This window comes from Heloderma suspectum, chromosome 1, assembly GCF_057233095.1.
Source record: "Heloderma suspectum isolate Gila_16-S chromosome 1, 16-S_ref, whole genome shotgun sequence".
Taxonomy (NCBI): Eukaryota; Metazoa; Chordata; class Lepidosauria; order Squamata; family Helodermatidae; genus Heloderma; species Heloderma suspectum.
This window is the reverse complement of record NC_139458.1, coordinates 79,077,680-79,097,288: the sequence shown is the minus strand read 5'-3', so window position 1 is coordinate 79,097,288 and position 19,609 is coordinate 79,077,680. Positions and strand designations below refer to the sequence as shown.

Here is a 19,609-nt window from a genome sequence, read left to right as displayed (position 1 = left end):
TGTACAGTTGAATTGGCTGTGAAGTGGAGGAGGAGTGACAAGGAACTCAGAATTCATGTGTGCAGCTCCTCTGATGACATTTTTAGAAAATAGATGTTATACAAGGACTCCTAGATTAGGTCAGACACTCTTTAAAATGGTTTATTTTTTGTTTTACTTTGGGGTACTGTTTTATTGTTCCATAGTTTGGATCACTTTCCATTGGATCAGAAAATGAAAAATTAGTGCTCTTCTTTGGGCCCTCTATGGTAAAAGCCCTCTTCTTTCCACTTTACATTTACTGTCCAGAATGACATTCTGGGTGGTGGGTGGGGGATCACTGCTGCATGTGCAAATCTTTCCACTTTGGCATAGGTTAACTGCACTTTCTGTGTGCTTGTTTTCCGTTGAAGCTAATTGCTGTTTGTCTAATGTATGAAAAAGGATTGGAATGTTTATAATTTTTAATTGCCTTCCATACTGGTAGCTTATACTTCTGTTCATATGTCAGCTCTTCATTCTGTATTTGAAATGAGAGTTGAACACCTTACGAGAGATGAATCCTTGAAATTATCAGTCCATTTTTATGTTTATACTTCTTTGTTTCCTAGATTCATGTGAAAGCTCACTTTGACTATGATCCATCTGATGACCCCTATGTCCCTTGCAGAGAGCTAGGGCTATCCTTTCAAAAGGGAGATATACTTCATGTGATCAGCCAAGAAGATCCAAACTGGTGGCAGGCCTACCGAGATGGGGATGAAGAAAATCAGCCTTTGGCAGGCCTTATTCCAGGTATTTAATCATGGGATGTATATGTATTGACAAAGACATTTGAGGTACCACTGTTTGTGAATCACTTGGCTGTTGACTTGTATTGGATTTTGATCTGCTTCATACTGGCCCCTGAGACAAAATAAAGTATAACATTTTATGTTTGATGTTTTATACTAACCTTAACAGTACCATAGTTTCTAAAACCCAGTTAAAAAAAAAAAAAGGTAAGTGGCAGATGCTATTGCTGAGCTGGTGCTGGCAGCTTAGAGGCGTGGTCTGGTCTATGGTTTTTAAACTTGAATGTTGCTAAAGGAATGATCCCTACCTAATTGCCCTATCCTCTCAGTTCTATCTTAAATAGTAGGAGCCACTGGTTTCTAACTAGTTGTTTTCAGGATGAGAATTTAATTGTATACCTCCCTTCTTTCCTTTCTAAATAGCCTGAAAGCCAAGTGTGTTTCAAGTACCATCAACTCTCTTGGAAAGAGAGGGAAATGTTTGTTTTTACACCTTGGCTGTTGAACAGAAGGTCTGGGGGCATATTTGGGTTAGGAAGCTGATATCCTTGTACAGTAAAGGGCCCGACATATAAATGGCTGAGAGCCATATAAATGGCTGAAACCCATACGTTTGGGTTTTCAGATCTATTATATAAATGTTTTTTTTAAAAAAAAAATTCTAGACCTATAGTAACTTTCTAATACTTCCAATTTTAGTTTCTAATCATGGTAGAAATTGTTTGATTCAAATTCTGATGAAGTTTGACCTTTTTTCAGTAAATAATTATAGGTGCTCCTGGACAACTCCTTTAACCATCTCATTTTGATATCCATGTCTGTACCTGCAAAATGGATATAATAGAATGCAATCAGATTGATTACAATATGAAGCACTTGAGATGAGAAGTGAATTTCTTATAAGCAATCTCAGTTGGTACCTGTTTTGGTCACATTTTCCCCTACATCAAAATGGTTTAGAAATGTTAAGCAATTTGGTTGTCATTGTTTAATAGCATGTTTTTCATATTGAAGTATATAGATTTAGAAATAATTGCATTGTACACACAACATTTTATTTCTGGTTCAGTGCAACACCCATTGGTGAAATGCTAACAAATTAAATTACTGCCATCGCTAAGCAACTCATTTCTTCCCCACTTTGTCCTTTCACATTTCTTTTGCTGCTGCTGCTGTATCACCAGAATCCCAGTTTATTCTGCCTTTCAGAGAGCAGGTTAGGTTCCTTAAATACAAAGCAGTGTACCATAAGTGCTCTCTACGTCAGCATTTAAATAGTGGCAGTTCAAATGTGTTGTCTTATCAGTAATAATAGCTGAGTTTCTGTCTTGAAGATCTTAGTAATTACAGAAAATCTGAAACCATTTCTCCCCTGTTACTGCAAGATTATGGGATTATCTTCCCCGGAGTTCTAGAGCGAATCAAAACTTCATCCATTTTGAAATATAGTCACATTTGAAATAGTGATATACTCTATAATGACAATGACAATTTTTTTCCCATTGCTAATTATCCTTGTACATGTATTCTACCATTAAGGAAAAAGTTTTCAGCAGCAAAGAGAAGCTATGAAACAAACTATAGAAGAAGATAAAGAGCCAGAAAAATCAGGTAGGTGAAAATATTCAAGAAATGCCAGCAACTGTTAATAATTATTTTAAAAACCCAGTATTTGAGCTCCATCCCCTCTTTCTCAGAGCAGGCCAAATACCCTAGTGATAATGAACCCATATCCACAGCTATCTTCACACACTGGAGAAGGGGCTGAACTGACTTAAACTGTTGTTGGTGCACTGCCGATGTATGCCATTGACTCAGGTAGGACCTAGAATGGCACCATGCTAGAATGGACTTCTCCAATTCCAGAAAGCCCCAGATAATAACAATTACACAAACAATTTTTGTGTGAGCTCATTAATAAAAGGCTGTTCTAATGGTGGCATACAAAATTAAATATTTGTTATTAGTTATTTATTTATTGCATTTATGTCCCACCTTTTTCCCTCTTGCAAGGAACCGAAGGCGGCTTTACATTATCCTCCTCCTCTCTATTTTATCCTCACAACGACAACCCTGTGAGGTAGGTTGGGCTGAGAGTCTGTGACTGGCCCAAAGTCACCCAGTGAGCTTCCATGGCCAAGTGGGGACTAGAACCCGGATCTCCCAGCTCCGAGTCCAACACTTTCACCACTACACCACGCTGGCTCCCTTTGCACATATAAAGTGAAAACTCTATAAACATATCTTCTACTTGTTCTTGCTAGCGATTAGTATAGTCAATTGTGAGATTTGTGAATATAAATATATATTTTTCTGATATGATGACTATCCTCTGTATTGACATTGAGGTGCCTCCTTAAAACACCTCTGTTCAATTTGGCTTATCCCAGTTGTCCTTGTTTCCCTTTTACTTCCTCCCTAACATCTGTTGTCTCTTCCTTTAGATTGTAAGCCTGTGGGCTGAGCCTGTTAGTATTAATGTTTTTGCAGCCCCTTGCAATTTTATGTGCTTCATAATTTATTTTTTTATCCAGCAGGAAATGCTTTGCTATGTATTTGGGCAACTTTGACTCCCTTTTTTATTTCTAGGGAAACTTTGGTGTGCGAAGAAAAACAAAAAAAAACGGAAGAAAGTTTTGTATAATGCCAATAAAAATGATGGTAAGAAGGGATTTCAACTGACATCAAGATTTCTTTTCTAGTATAAATAGGATACATTTAATTGGTCACATTTTTTCTTTCAAGGGTCTTTTTTCCTGGTTTTCCAAAAACACAATGTTCAAAGCTCAATTGCTCACGTAAAAGTACAAAATATAGCTTAATTGCATGCATCCATTCAGTATACATAACGCACATTATTTCTGCTCTTTATCTTCTTTTTTCTCCTTCCCTTTGTTCATTTTGTCACATATATTTAGGAGTGCCACATTACTATGTTGATGTGCACGCATGCAGCCCCCCGACCCCCATAATTTTTGTGAACCACCCAAAGAGCTTTGGCTGTTGGGCGGTATAAAAATACATACATACATACATACGTGCATACGTACTCATACGCCTTACCCTTGAGGGGCTCAGTGTCTTCAATTAGTTGTCTCCAAAGGCCTTCAGAAGCTGTGCTCATACCTCCTCAAAGGTGGCCAAGCCTGTGTCTGCCTTTGACCAGGAACCAGAGAGGTATGGATGACTAGCTGGCTTTTCCTTCTGGCGACAGCCCCTCAGGGTGCTGCTCTGGAGGGTCCCCAACCTTCAGGGGGATAAGTGGCTGCTGCTTTCAGGGTGGAGCTGAAAAGCCCACGCGCATGTGGAGAATCACTGCTTTATTAAACATCTCTCTCTACCTGTCTATTCACCAACCAGATATTGTTGTAGCCAGCTCAATATTCATATAATTAATTTAAATTCAAAATATTTTAAGGTAATTGAATTTACAACAGGCAGATAATCTAATGTGGGGGAAATCCTAATGCTTTGTCTGTGTTTCAACATGTGTGACGTGTTTACCCCAGTGCCATTGCTAGTTAAGACTTTCATGAAAGACAGTTCCTATTAAAATCTAATGTTACTTAGAATATAAGAAGAGCTCTGCTGGATCAGACCAAGGGTCCATCAGAACAGCATTCTGTTCACACAGTGGCCAACCAGCTGTCGACCAGGAAACCACAAGCAGGACGCGAGTGCAACAGCACCCTCCTGCCCATGTTCCCCAGCAACTGGTGTACATAGGCACACTGCCTCTGATGCTGGAGGTAGCACATGGCCATCAGGACTAGTAGCCATTGATAGCCTTCTCCTCCAGGAATTTATCTAACCCCTTTTAAAGCCATCCAAATTGGTGGCCATCACTACATCTTCTGGCAGCAAATTCCATAGTTTAACTATGCACTGTGTGAAGAAGTACGTCCTTTTATCTGTCCTGAATCTCCCACCAATCAGCTTCATGGGATGACTCTGTGTTCTAGTATTATGTGAGAGGGAGAAAGAAGTGTCCCTATCCACATTCTCCACACCATGCATACTTGTCTGTATGTCATAGCATACAAATTAATACTTGATACATAGTTGAGGAACAGTGAGTTAAGGTAAATCATTAATTTTATCTACCTTTCCGGAACCATACAAACATCATCGAATGTTTTCCTTTCTCCTGTTACAACCTACCTATATTAAAATGAAAATACATCCCAATAAGAATATGATAGGGAAACCTGCAGAATGCTGCCAAATTATTGGAGAGGTTTTCCTGTAAAAATGAATAATATTAAAATATTCTCATTTCTGTATCAGAAAGCAGTTTGAATATACTACGAAATATATGAAAGATGCTTATTTATACTAAAACACCTCCCAGAGTAACAGTAAGATGAGTCAACGATTAGTAGGTAGCATAAAATTATTTTACAAACAGTATTGTGGATAAAAATGGATAGGCTGACTAACATGAATTTTATCATTTCAGCTCCCAATAGCTGGAATAGTTATAAAAATGTATTTGTTCCTGGAAAATTTCTAGTAGTATTAGTAGTACATGATTTTGTGCAGGATCCAAGTAACTGTGGAGTCCTTCCAAGTGCCCAACGGAGCTTTGGACTTGTTTTGCCCAGAAGCATTCTGGCAAACCACTTCTCAAATTAAGTGGGAGGGGTTCAAAAGCAACTTGTGATATGTTATGCAAATTTGTCACCCAGAGAGAAAAGAAGATCAAATTCCACTGGTTAATCCCAGGTCTATGGATATGCCTAAAGTAGCTTTCTGGATCCCAGACTCTGAAATTCAGTATCAGAATTACCAAGTCTTTTGTGTTAACACACCCTTGGCAATTTGATATATACACTTGATAATCTGTTATGTAGGAAGAGCAAAAATAGTAAATATATGACTTTAGTTTTAGGCCAAAACTAGACATTATGAGGGATGTATGGCTGCTGTTGAGAATCACCACCTGCACCTTCTCCCCATGTCGCCTCAGCAACAACTGAAAGATATGTCATGTCATTCCACCTATTTGCGGGGGCGGGACGGGACGATGATGAGAGAACTGGACATGATGATGTCATATCATCTTTTACTAAATGTTACCAGGGAGATGTGGGGCTGCTGCTATTTATGGAAGCCACCTGTCCCTCCTGACATCTAATTTGGCCCCTAGGCAATGCTGGCTATTAATAGATATAAAAATTAATTGTATCAATCCATCTCTTGATCAGAATTTCCCAGTTAAGAAGTATTTAAGTTAAAAAGAAAAAATAGCTGACTTGACTTGAATTGATAGTTAATGTTAGGGAATCGAAATCGAAAGCTTATAAATTCTAAAACATTAAAAAGCACCACAGAAAAATAACTACATATAAATGGAAGAGCATTATTGGATAAATTTTCCAGAAAATGTAGAAATGACTTTCTATGTACAGTTATTGTTAACACATCTTAAGTTGAAAAATTAACCAAGTTCAATGGTATAGAAGTCCATAGAAACTTATGTAAGATACATAAAATGTGCAAAAGGAGTTCTTGGAACTGAACAGGTCCAAAAGGAGTGTTTTGCTATATTTTGAGAAAGCAATACTGAGTATTGGACTGTGATAGTTGAAGATAGTTGATATCTTATTATCTATTAATGAGATAATGGGAAATGTGGTGTTTTAGATTCTTTTAATGGGGGTGTTTTTTCATGCAATGTTTAATGTATGGAAACAGTTCCCACAAGATATGATAGCCACAGATCAGCGGTAGGCAGCCTTTTTGCCCCCAGGGCTGCATGCAGCAATGGGCAGTAGGCTGTGGGGGCATGCATGCACACATACACTTGTCCATGCAAACATACATGCAGAGTTTGCTCCCGCTTGTTTGCTTGCTCACTCACTCGTTCACTTACTCGCTCACGTTTGCTCCTCCCACCCCAAATCTCAGGGTGCAGGGCTGGGGAGGCTTAAATCTCTCCTCCCTGCATGCGTAAATTACTTCATGCCTCCCTCCACCCCAGATCAGTCAGCTGGGCATGTAATTTAAATGGGGAGGACTGCATTTGGGTATGACTCTCCCTATGCATCTTTCCCATTTAAATCTCACTCCCACCAAACAACTGTTTGCTGAACTAGCAATAGTATGATTGTGCTGGGATGACTCTCCCCCATGCCAGCCTCCCTAGCACAATTGCCACAAAGAAGGCCTCTGCGGGCCATGTGTTACCTGCAGACAGTGAGTTGCCCATATGCGCAATAGATGGAAGAATTGCAGTATAAAACAAAAGGAAGAGGGGGGAAATGGTTTTCATTACATTAGAAAACCTATACAAATAGTGTGGATAGTCTAAAAATAATACTTGTGTTTCTCAGCCAGTCAGTGACTCAAGATGAACAAGAGTTATTACAGAAAAGAGAACAAGCTTTTAAAAAATGCTAATGTATAGTAGTGAAGAAAATGCATACTTTAATTTGGGCTTTCTTTTTGAAGATTATGACAACGAGGAGATCTTGACTTATGAGGAAATGTCACTTTATCATCAACCAGCAAATAGGAAACGACCCATTGTCCTGATTGGTCCACAGAACTGTGGTCAAAATGAACTGCGGCAAAGGCTAATGAATAATGAAGCTGACCGATTTGCTTCTGCAGTTCCTCGTAAGTTGAAAGGGTGGGATAGGTCACTGTCTTATGTTTTGAACTCAAACCCTGGCTGTCTGACTTCATGCCATTTTGCAAGCTAAGTCCAGTACACATTATAGACATTGCTTTGGAGGGAAGCCGCTTCAGTACATTTGTCCCCAAATGGGTTTGTATGTGTTGTTAAAAGTGTCTTTCACAAACATGAAGTTACTTTAAAGAGAAAATTCTTTGACTCTATTCATAAGAACAAGACCGTTACTGAACTTGACTTACTTAAAAATTCTCGTTTACAGGAATGTCATTTTGCCATCCTGCATATGTTTCTGTGGTTTCAGTTGCATGCAGCCTTCTCTTCTTCATGTAATAAAATTTTGTTCTGAGTACATTTGCATGACTAGACATGTGCTATGCATGGCTGGACATGTGCCAGAAGTTACTGCGTTATGGAAATAATTTTTGAGCCTACTTAAGGGTTTGCAATCCTGTCTGGATGAAAAACACTAAAGATCAATGCTGTTCATTTAGCACGAGCATTCTGTTGAAAGACGTTCCTTTCCAAGAAGCTGTTTTCCATAAAGCCTTGCAAACTGACATGACATAATAATGTATTCTGTGCAGTTCCACACTCCAAAGATTTACAGGTCTGAACTTTGGTTTGTTTCCTGGGCATTTCAGATACAACACGAAATAGGAGAGACAATGAAATAGCTGGCAGAGATTACCATTTTGTATCACGTCAAGTATTTGAGACTGACATAGCAGCAGGAAAGTTCATTGAGCATGGTGAATTCGAGAAGAATCTGTATGGTACCAGCGTAGACTCTGTCCGGCAAGTGATCAATTCTGGAAAGATATGTCTCTTAAATCTTCATACACAGGTAATGGAAGTGCTTTTGGACACTGAAGTTCTAGATCAGGGGTGCACAGGGGTTTTGAGGTTCTGAGGGCTGCATCAGGTGTCTGCTGGGGTGTGGGGGCCTCTCATGCACACTCACACTTCTCTCTCTCTCTCTCTCATTCTCTCTCTCTCACACACACACACTTCTCACTCACACTTGCCCCAGCAGCAATATCTCTTGGGTTCGCAGCCATAGCATCAAAGTACTGACACGCCTTCCCCAACCCAGCCACTCCAATGTAATTACCAAAAAAAGGAAAAGAAAGAAAAAATACTCCAGGAACTCTATCGCTCCTGCCATAGAGGAGGAATCTCATTCCTAGAGCATCCCAGAAAGTAGCCCGGCACCTTTAACCTCTGCTTCCTGAGATGGCAGGAACCATGAGGCTGTTTCTAGAGCATCCCCCCTGTTGTTTTGGTGGTGGTAGATGTGGGGAGTCTGGGGGCTGCCACACAGGGGTCCACTGGCAGCCCATGGGCCACACTTTTTGCTGCCCTGTTGTAGATGTTAGGTTGCACCAGTTCAGTTTGAACATGTTTTGTTGCAGTTTTATTTTTGGTATTTTAACACCGTAATCAACCTATGTGAAATCACTATATGAATGCACTTCTCTTCTTTTGGAACAGGTGTATGTAACTTTCCTAATGCTCACTACGGTTGCTTCTATGCAGGCAAGAAATTTGCACATTAGTTGCCCACTGCACATTTAGTGGTTGCATTAAACATCAGTTTCCATAACACTATTGCCTAAATACTTCTGAACTTTGAAAATGCTGCTCCTCAACGTTCTGTCTGGAGATTATGCATTGTCACATTTCCTACCCCAGTGTTTGCTATAGTAGACATATGAAGATGTGCATCCCTAAATACAGTCAGGGCCAGAAATATTGGAACAAGGATAACTGTTTTAGCAGTTGGCCTCATTTGGTCATGTCCATGGGTTCCAGACTTCAGGCAGTCATTGACTGCAAAGGATTTTCATCCAGGTATTAAAGGCGATCCTTAAGTTTGAAATGATGTTGGTTTGTTCCATTACTTATGAGCCACCAACAGTGGGTGTGTGTGTATGCCACTGGCTGTACTTCCGGAATGGCTAGTGCCCCACTTTTGTCAAACCCCTTGAATTACAGCTGAAAGTCCTGACTTCGCTCCCGTCTGGGTGTGTTTCCTTTCAACTTCGATGTGGTGGTGTACAGAGGCCAACTGCCAAAACAGTTATCCTTGTTCCAATATTTTTGGCCCTGACTGTATGTAGTGGATGGTTGACCACAGCATATACCCAATGTAGCTGTGGTTGACCACAGCATATACCTGTGTAACACATTTGCCATGTACAGCGGGAAGCACTTCTAGGCAAAGGGTCTTCACGCTTCTTCAGTTTTTACCACACTTATTGTCAGGAATGATTCTGAGCATGTGGAGATAGTTAGCAGCCCAGATTCAGAATGGGAACAACCAGAACTGGGGGAGGCTTCCTCCCTAGTGAGCTAAGATATGGATAGACATATTCTCAGGAACTTGGCACAGAGATGGCTCAACCTGAAGGGCCCCCCGCCTTTCCTCCCCCGTTAGAACTCAGGTCTCGGAAGAGGAGGAGAGTGCTGCATGTGACCTGAAGGATGCTAGAGTCGTGTGCAGAGCAAAGCAGGAAAAGTTAGGCGGAGCTCAGACGTTCCACCCGGTTGGCTATGTGTGATAGCCTACATAGGAGGGCAGAACTGTAAGGGAGGGGCATCCCCTTCTAAGTTATTCAGGCTGGCAAGTTCTTGTTTCAGACTGCCAGCAACGTCTCTGATTCTCGCTTGTCTCCTCTATTGATATTTGTAATTGTGTGGAGTAGCTGTTTTCCTTTGTAGCCTGAGAATCTCTGAGGATTTGCATTTATAAAGAGCCTGGTCATTTACTAATAAAGTAGTGAGTCTGAAGCCTGGTACCCTGGAGTGTGTGATTGCGAAGGGAGAGGACCAAGGGACCTGACAGCTATGTTAGACCAGCCTTCCCCAACCTGGTGCTCTCCAGATGTTGGGGGATTCTGGGAATTGTAGTCCAACACATCTGGAAGGCATCAGGTTAGGAAGGCTGTGTTGGATAGACTTTGTTTAGAATCCTTATCTTTTCAGCTATCGTTTAAGGGAGTATCTGAGTCATACCTTGCTAACCCTTGAACAGTATGATCTGTGTTCCCCAGCCTAAATGTGAAGAAACAGAAAATTACACTATAAAATGACTGTTGAAAGCAAAACTTGCAGGTATATTACATTCCTACTTTCCAGATAAAGAGCAAGTCATAGCAAGGATGTGACTTGTCTGAATGTAGAGGCCTTGGGATTTTTAAAAATCTTTTTCTGTTTGCATAATTATATTAGAAATACATAGGACTTTTTCATTATGTAGGTTTGTGTCTTACAGCAGTAGTGCTGTCCATTCTGCTGCTATCTGTAATTATGGCATCTGGATAGATGCTATGGCCTAGTATTAATATAACCTGAGTTCATTTTTGTGGTTTCTTTTGATGTTCAGAACTAAATAATTTTTGAGATCACATATTTAACTTGCTAAGCTAGTTCCTCCAGGAGGTAACTGGCTTAGCAAGAGAGAAGTCTTATACTATAATTAGTGTAGAAATTCACAATTCCTATATACTGTTGCAATGCTAAAATTGCGTTGGTAGTGTATAAATGGTATGAATATTGACTTTGCTTTGTTCTGTGTGAATATTAATGGTACACATTTTTATTTCCCATTAGTCACTGAAGAGCCTACGCAATTCAGACTTGAAACCATATATTATCTTCATTGCACCACCTTCACAAGAGCGGCTTCGTGCATTACTGGCCAAAGAGGGCAAAAATCCAAAGGTAATACTCATACATAATGTTTATATCATACATAATGGTTTTGGTAAGCGTTTCACAACTCAAACTATGTCAGTGTGCCATTCTAATGTATACTGTACTACATTTTCTGCCCCCAGGGCTTTGATGTGTGTTTGCTAAGGCTATAAATGGCTACTGGTCCTGATAGCTGTGTGCTACCTCCGGTACCAGAGGCGGTGGGCCTGTGTACACCAGTTGCTGGGGAACATGGGCGGGAGGGTGCTCCTGTGCTTGTGTCCCGCTTGTGGGTTCCTGGTTGACACTGGTTGGCCACTGTGTGAACAGAATGCTGGACTGGATTGACCTTTGGTCTGATCCAGCAGGGCTCTTATGTTCTTAAGCTGTGTGGTACAGCAGTCAGAAATTCAGAATAGGAGCATACAAGTTAGATTTCTGGGGGCCGCAGTGGCTTAGTGGTTAAGACGCTGAACTGCAGACTGGAAGGTCGGCAGGTCAGCAGTTCGAGACCCGAGTGCCGCGTGACGGAGTGAGCTCCCATCTTCAGTCCCAGCTTCTGCCAACCTAGCAGTTTGAAAGCAAGAAATTGCAAGTAGATAAATAGGTACTGCCTCGGCGGGAAAGGTAACAGCGCTCCGTGCACCTCGGTGTTCAGTCATGCCGGCCACATGACCACGGAAGCGTCTTCGGACAGCGCTGGCTCTTCGGCTTAGAAACGGGGATGAGCACCGCACCCTAGAGTCGGACACGACTGGTTGGGGACACCTTTACCTTTACCTTTTAAGTTAGATTTCAGGCCTACCTCTATGCCACAGTTGGGTCTATGGGCTTTCCTGCTCCTGTCAAGGGGTGCCACAAACTCCTGCTGCTTGAGTCTGGATACACATAAGCAGTATATGCACAAGGGTGCTTACTGGACTGGAGTACTAACTTACAGAATAACAACATGTTAGCCAAGGGTTTTATACACTGAATGTTGGGTGCAGGGTGGGAGGAGGTAGGTATCTTTGGTTGGTGGTAAGACAGAGCTCTCAAAAAATCCAGACTTTACTGGACATTCACTTTATACTAAGCAGAATGTGTAGCACTTGTGGATTTCCAATACGATGTCTGTCTTTTGTGTGTGTTGGGATAATATAATATCTTAGAAGAACTGTACTTACAAGTTCTTCCTGTACTTATGTGTTCTTTCCAGTTTCTGTCTCAGATGGTGGTACCCAGCTGTTTCCAATGGTGTGCTTAGTTGTGTTAGTTAGAGCAAAAAACAAAAGGAATTTGGACTGGTTAACCACCGCTGTGGGTAAACACTAAAAAAATAGAGTATTTCCAATTTTGTATTCAGTCCTATCTTTAAAGAAAGTATTATCTTTGATCTCCTTCCCCCTGCGGCCCACTGTGTTCCCCCTTAGATCTGCTCTGGAGGGTCCCACAATTTTCCAAAGCAGATTTTGGGGGCAAATGGGGGTCCGCAGGTGGAAGGGGAATCATCCTACCTTCCAGTTCTGTTGATGGAAGCAGTTCTGTCAGTAGAAGGACCTCATTGAATTCTATTCATTGCAACCATGGTGATTTAACCCCACCTAACTCTTGAGCAATCTCCTCCTATGATGTAGTTTTCTTTGTTCTCCATATACCTAATCAAGTTATTAGCAGTCCACACTGAGCTATCTCCTCCAGTCCAAAACTCATCAGTAAAAATGAAAGATGACAAAGATATACCAGGGAGAGAGTGTTCTGGTGAATTTCTGTTACAGATGCCGCAGAAAGCTAAGAGGGCCATTCCACGCCAAATCAATAGTCAACAGGCTCTAATCATTCCGGAATTAGCAGAAATACAGCAATAACTGGTAGCTGACTAGGAAATGTTCAAATCTTCTAGAATTTCCACATCCATTATCTCCTGTGTGCAAGTAGATCCAGTAATGTTTTGCTTATGTAAATTCACCTACTAAGTGATCAAGTCACCCAGAACATTTAATTAAAATATTCTCATGCACACATGATGTTTTGGGTTGCATTAGACCAATACTTTTAAAAGTTGCTGTGGTTGCCAGTTTTTTTCCAGTTGGTGTGGGCAGTAGATCTCGATCTGCTGGTAGATCTCTGGGTGATTTGTAGTAGATCAGCAAAGATTTCTTACTCTCACTTGTTTAATAACAGCAGTAATAAAATTACTTCACCCCACATCTTAAATTGCACTGTTGAAATGAAGAAAGATTGTAACCAGGAATGGATTTTTGTGAAGCTCCATTCAGTTCTGGTACTTAAAACTAATTCTTGGGCTCAGTATTCTTTAATTCTAAGTATGTGTTTTTTGCACCAGACTCCAGCTGGTGAACTGTGGGGTTCTAGTAAAAGAAAAGAAAAAATAGATTCCTTAAGCCTAAGGTTTGCCTATCCCCTCTTTTAAAGCCCTACACAGTTTGGGGCTGGGGAACCTTAAAGAGTGCCTCTTCCCATTTGAACCTCTTTAGGCTGTTAGATAATTGAATGTGATCTTGCTGAGGTCTTGCTGAATGTGGTCTTCACTGTGTGCACATGCCTGCTGTCTTACTGCAATAACCTTCCTGAATAAAAATGAGAGAGTGATGAGGAGGTTACAAAAAACTTTTATTCTGTAAGCAGAGTTATGGTTTTAGAAAAAAAGACTAAATAAACTGCAAAACAGTCCAAGGGTTCCATGTTTGTAAATGTTATTATCTGCCTTCATTTTCGATTTTGCCTATAATAAAACCACTTTCTCCTTAAGAGTATTCTGGAGATGTGAGGGCCACAGTCTCTGATATATAAGCCCTCTCACTCATGCTTACAAACGTAACACCTGTACTTCTGTTTGCAAACCAGGATGTTAGTGTATCTGCTTGCCATAGCCTGCTTCCTGCAAGGGAGCAGAGAATAATCCACGTGCACTTTTTAAGTGGGAAGCCAAGGCATTAAAATGCTGTGTGTTCTCATAGCAAAATTATTTAGAGGTTTCTTCATAATGAGTTGGATCTAGACATGGTTTTCCATTATTGCAAGGTCTCCTTCCATTTGTGGAAGTGTTGGATCCAGCAGAAGTTCTCACTCCACAAACTCGAAGATCCTGTAAATGATTATCCCCCCGCCTCTGCAACCCTGAGCACCACCTCCTACACTTTTCCATAGGATCCCACAATCCTCTGGAGCAGAATGGGGGGGGCACAGAGAGCTGCAGGGGGGAGGTGGAATCAGAAGAAGTGCCCCCTACCCACACGATCATCTAGTTTGTGGAGTTCCCTGAAACTCTGAATCCAACCGAATGTAGTTATTTGGTAATGCAACACTATCATGAAATGAAGCTGTTGGGCTGCATGAAGCACATCTTAATTTTTCCTAAAGCCTTATATATAACTCAAAGGAATTACCTCTGTAATTATTCCATTAGTGTTTCAGAATAGAGCCAGGAATCCTCTTCTCTGTCAGTGCAATTGAAGGAAGCTGTGCGCCCAACATATTGTGCTGATCATCACAGTTGGTTTTTCTTTTTCTCTTTTTCTGGGCTATCTAAATCAGTCAATGGGATCATCGTGCCCTGCTCTCATCCATTTCCTTTGTTTGCTTGACCAATTACAACAATGAAGATCCTAGACAAATTATTATTAATTATTCGTTTTATTTCTATACTGCCCAATAGCCAAAGCTGTATGGGTGGTTCACAAGAATTACAAAACATAAAAACTTAACATACAAAATTTGAAACAATTGAAACAGCTAAAAACAGTTACAATGAGATACCAGGACATGATAGAACAACTGACATTAAACACCATCATCCGCTATCAAATGCCTGGGAGTAGAGGACTGTATTGACTTGGCACTGAAAAGATGCCAGTGTTGGAGCCAGACAGACGTCAGTGGGGAGATCATTCCAGAATTGGGGGACTACCACCAAAAAGGCCCTCTCCCTTGTTGTCCCCCTGTGACCCTCCCATCAGAGGAGGCATTCAGATGAGGGCCTGAGATGTTAAGAACGTAAGAAGAATCAGACCAAGGGTCCATCTAGTCCAGCATTCTGTTCACACAGTGGCCAACCAGCTGTCGGCCAGGAACCCACAAGCAGGGCATGAGCACAACAGCATGCTCCCATCTATGTTCCCCAGCAACTGGTGTGTACATAGGCTCACTGCCTCTGATACTGGAGATAGCACATAGTCATCAAGACTAGTAGCCATTGATAGCCTTTTCCTGTTGACCATAGTATACAGATAGGTTCGTATTGGGAAACATGCTCCATTAGGTATTGTGGTCCTGAGTCTTGTAAGGTTTTATAGGTCAAAACCAGAATTTGCCTCAGAAATGTACAGGCAGCCAGTGTGAGTAGACCAGAATTGGTGTTATAACATATAGTTATGGTGTTATATGTTCGGAACTTCTGGTGCCTGCTATCAATCTGGCCACTACAATTTGTACAAGCTGCAGGTCCTAAACTGTCTTCAAGCCCCACATAGAGCACATTGCAGTAATCTGACTTGGAGGTTACCAGAGCATATACTACTGAAGCCAGGTTATCCCTGTCCATATAGGGGCATAGCTGGGCTACCAGCTGAAGCTGGTAGAAGGCACTCCATGGCACTGAGGCCACCTAAGACAATGATTATTCCAGGAGAACCCCCAAAATACAAACCTGTTCTTTCAGAGGGAGTGCAACCCTATCCAGAACAGATTGAACACCCTGCATCCTGTCAGAAGAACCATCCACCAACAGCATTTCAGCCTTGTTGGGACTGAGCTTCCGTTTATTAGCTTTCATCCAGTCCATTGTTGCAGCAAGGCACTGATGTAACACATTCACAACCTTACTTGATGAGGATGAAAAGGAGAAATAGAGCCGTGAGTTGTCAGCATACAGATGTACTCCAAAATGCCTGATGACCCCACTCAACAGTTTCATGAAGAAGTTGAATAGCATGGGGGACAAAACTCACACCTGTGAAACCTTATACTGGAGAATCACAGGGCCAAGCAGTATTCCCCAAGGACCACCTTCTGGAGCTGACCATCCAAGTAGGAACAAAATCACTGCAGTGCAATACCCCCACTCCCAACTCAGACAATCATTCCAGAAGGATACCATGGTTGATGGCATTGAAAACCACTGAGGGATCAAGGAGAATCAACAGGTTCACACTCCCCCTGTCTCTCTCCTGACATAGGTCATCATACAGGGCGACCAAGGCTGTTTCCATGCCAAAACCTGGCCTAAACCCCAACTGAAATGGATCCAGATAATCTGTCTCATCCAAGAGCACCTGCAGCAGGTTGGCAACTACCCACTCAAGGACCTTGCCCAGAAAAGGAACATCTGACACCAGCCTGAAGTTATTGAGATCTCTGAGTCCAGAGAGGATTTATTTCAGGAGGCCCAGGACCACTCCTTCTCACAAGGAGGCATTTATTACCTCCCTGGCCTAGCCAGCTTTTGCCTTCCTGCCAGTTTTTATAAGTCAAGAAGGGCAAGGATCTAATATGGAAGTGGTTGCATGAACATATCCAAGCACCTTGTCAACATCCTCAGACTGTACCAACGGAAACTCATCCCAAAAAACTGGACTTGACTGTGCCTCACCTCACCTGATTCACCTGCTGTAACACTGGAGTCTAATCCCTGGTGGACGCAAGAGTTTTTATTTTGAAAATGCCTTGTAAACATATCACAGATGGTCTCTGATAGATCCACAGAGTCCTTAGGGCTAGCGTGTATTAAGCCCTGGACAACCCTGAAAAGCTCCACTGGGTGGCACATGGAGGATTCAATAGAGGCAGAGATATATTGTTTCTTTGCCACCTTCACTGCCCCTGAATATACCCGATAATAGGCACACACCAGTGTTTGATTGCGTCCGTCAGGAGTTTTCCTTTATCTGCACTCAAATAGCCTCCTATTTTGTGTCAACACTCTCAACTCCATGGTGTACCATGGAGCTCTACTGTGGGGAACATGCTCAGGAGCAATCATGTCAATTGCCTGGGTCATTTCTGCACTCCACAGATCGAAAGCCAACCATATCAGCCAAAAAAAAAAAAACCCCAGCCCCATCTGGACAAACCATTTTTAATCTTGAGGAAGATTGAATAGTTGACTTATGATGATATTGGCTATAAGCTGGTCCTTACTTCACATGGTTGCTACTTCCCTATGACTGGATGTCATGCCACACTGCTGATGTTTGAAATGGTTGTTGATATGGTTACTTCCCACACCACTGTCTGTATTGGAGGTTTGATACTGGTGTGAGAGGTAACTTCATGATTCTTGTAGTTTCCCATGTCAGATATTGTTGGCATTGTGTAGGATCCAACAAAGCTTGAACAGGTAACGTAAGAATTTGCCCAAAGAGTTGGTGAAGACCATTCTAAATCAGTGTAGCAATTTTGCAAGTCAGGTTCAAATTACACATGATACTCAGTTTCTCCAAAGTGTTTTTTGTATACCCGATATAGCTGTAGGAAGCTGCAATCTGGATCTGAAGTTTATGGAGGGCGGATGCTTAACCTCTTTTCCTGAGGGCCATGTTTTGATAGGGTTTTCTTATAAAAATTGTTCATTTTGATTTCCCCTGAGTGAGGGGAGATATCCAGGGGGATGTTTTTAATGAAAATAGATGGCAAAGATAGACAGAAATGCCTCTTCCCACCCACCTCACATGAACTTCCATTCCAGGTTGAAGCTTCCGACAGGTACATTGGATTTTTTTTTTTTAAACACCCTCAGGAAAAATATTTACATGGCTGAGTGATACATCCAGTTTGACCCTCAGGCATGCCCCATTGTAGCACTTTGCTTCCTCCTATTAAGAAGCTTAGTGCTACTTTTCCATGAGATTCAGTGTGTGTGTGTGTGTGTGTGTGTGTGTGAGAAAGAGAGAGAGACAGACAGACAGAGACAGAGACATAAATATTTGCTAATGCAGCATATTTACTTCTATTTCAATCTTCTGTTTCAATTTCAGCCAGAAGAACTACGAGATATCATAGAGAAAACCAGAGAAATGGAACAAAACAATGGCCATTACTTCGATACAGCAATTGTGAATTCTGATATTGATAAAGCATATCAAGAATTACTTCGTTTAATTAACAGACTTGATACAGAACCTCAGTGGGTTCCATCTTCCTGGCTACGGTGAAAGAGATAAATTCCAAGGGAGATAAGGACTCTGCCAAAAGAAGACTGCTTATCCTAGATATTAGATGACAGGTTAAGCTGTAGCTCTCTCTGCTCTGATGATCAGTGTACTGCTTAAAAAAAAATCATGCAGTCTGACACAATTCTGCCGTGATTTAGAATGTCTGGATTTTCACTACCTTTTTATCAGACATGGACGTCCTGAACAAGCCACTACATATTTAATAATTTCAGTAGCCTTTCAAGCAGCTGCTTTAAATTTATCTTTTCTGTCTTGAGTTCTTAAAGCAAGTATATGTATATGATCCCTGATCATTATAAATATTGGTAATTTAACACTGTTAACTTAATGATCTTAATGACTGTAGTTTTCAAAAATACTTTTACAGAATATTGGACAAAGGAATTAAACTATGAGGGGAATGGAGGAATTAATCTGCAAATTCTCTCAGCTTTATAAAGGGGCCACTTGGATCTGGAGTTGCCCTCTTAGGCTTGAATTTGTTTTTAGTGGTGAAACATTCCATGATCTAATAGCACTACAATTTTTGAAAAGATATACAATGTAAATATTTCAAACTTTTTTGTCTTTAGTTACTTTGTAAATCAGATTGACAGCTTATTAAATAACCCTAAGTCCCATGGAAGGTGAATGAATATATGAATGAATGAATGAATGAATGAATGAATGAATATATATATATATATATATATATATAGTGTGTATGTTGATATTTTAGATGTGATATTTTTTATGGAAGTTGTTTTTCTCTTGGCTACATCACTTGATTGGAAGCCACTGCTGTCCAATGGGATTGTAGAAGAATTTAGAAGGGAAGCTATATTTTTTATGAAAAATAGGCATTCTTATATGGATTTTTTAAAGGGTTTGCTTCCTTGCTATGTAAAATTGTCTTTTATAACCGCAAACACAGACTTTGGGATGGTGAATATTAAGAGTATTTTCTTGTATTTTTATACCTAGGCACAAGATGTCTCATGGCTGTTGGTCATGTAGGTAGTTAACTGGAGTTAATATTAAGTAACTGAGTTATTGCCCTGGAGTAGTGAGAGACTGTGGACATCACTAAATTAGGAACTTGGCATGTTTTGTTTCCTAGAACCATCATATCCCTATGTGCAATTGAAAATACCCATGAAGGTTCAAACATCACAGCGGTTCTATCTATGAAGCTTCTCCAACTGTAGCTGCGTTTTGAAATTGACTGGTTTTGTTGCTTCTTTGTTGGTGGCACCCTTGAATGTGAATATTAATAGTTATTCTTCGTTCTGAATCATAGCTTTTATTTTTATATACTGTCATACACTGGAATTACTTCAACATGTAGT

General features: G+C 40.9%; 1 protein-coding gene across 1 annotated transcript in view; it reads left to right on the top strand.

The window, feature by feature from the left end:
• Positions 1-18,904, top strand: part of PALS1 (protein associated with LIN7 1, MAGUK p55 family member) — an 87,465-nt gene extending 68,561 nt beyond the window's left edge. Inside the window, exons 9-15 of the mRNA XM_084848825.1 lie at positions 591-774; positions 2,313-2,384; positions 3,363-3,434; positions 7,227-7,394; positions 8,055-8,257; positions 11,026-11,136; positions 18,084-18,904. Of these exons, the coding sequence (XP_084704951.1) occupies positions 591-774; positions 2,313-2,384; positions 3,363-3,434; positions 7,227-7,394; positions 8,055-8,257; positions 11,026-11,136; positions 18,084-18,260 (987 nt within the window). The 3' untranslated portion in view covers positions 18,261-18,904. The remainder of the gene's footprint in view (positions 1-590; positions 775-2,312; positions 2,385-3,362; positions 3,435-7,226; positions 7,395-8,054; positions 8,258-11,025; positions 11,137-18,083) is intronic.
• Positions 18,905-19,609: the final 705 nt, after the last annotated feature.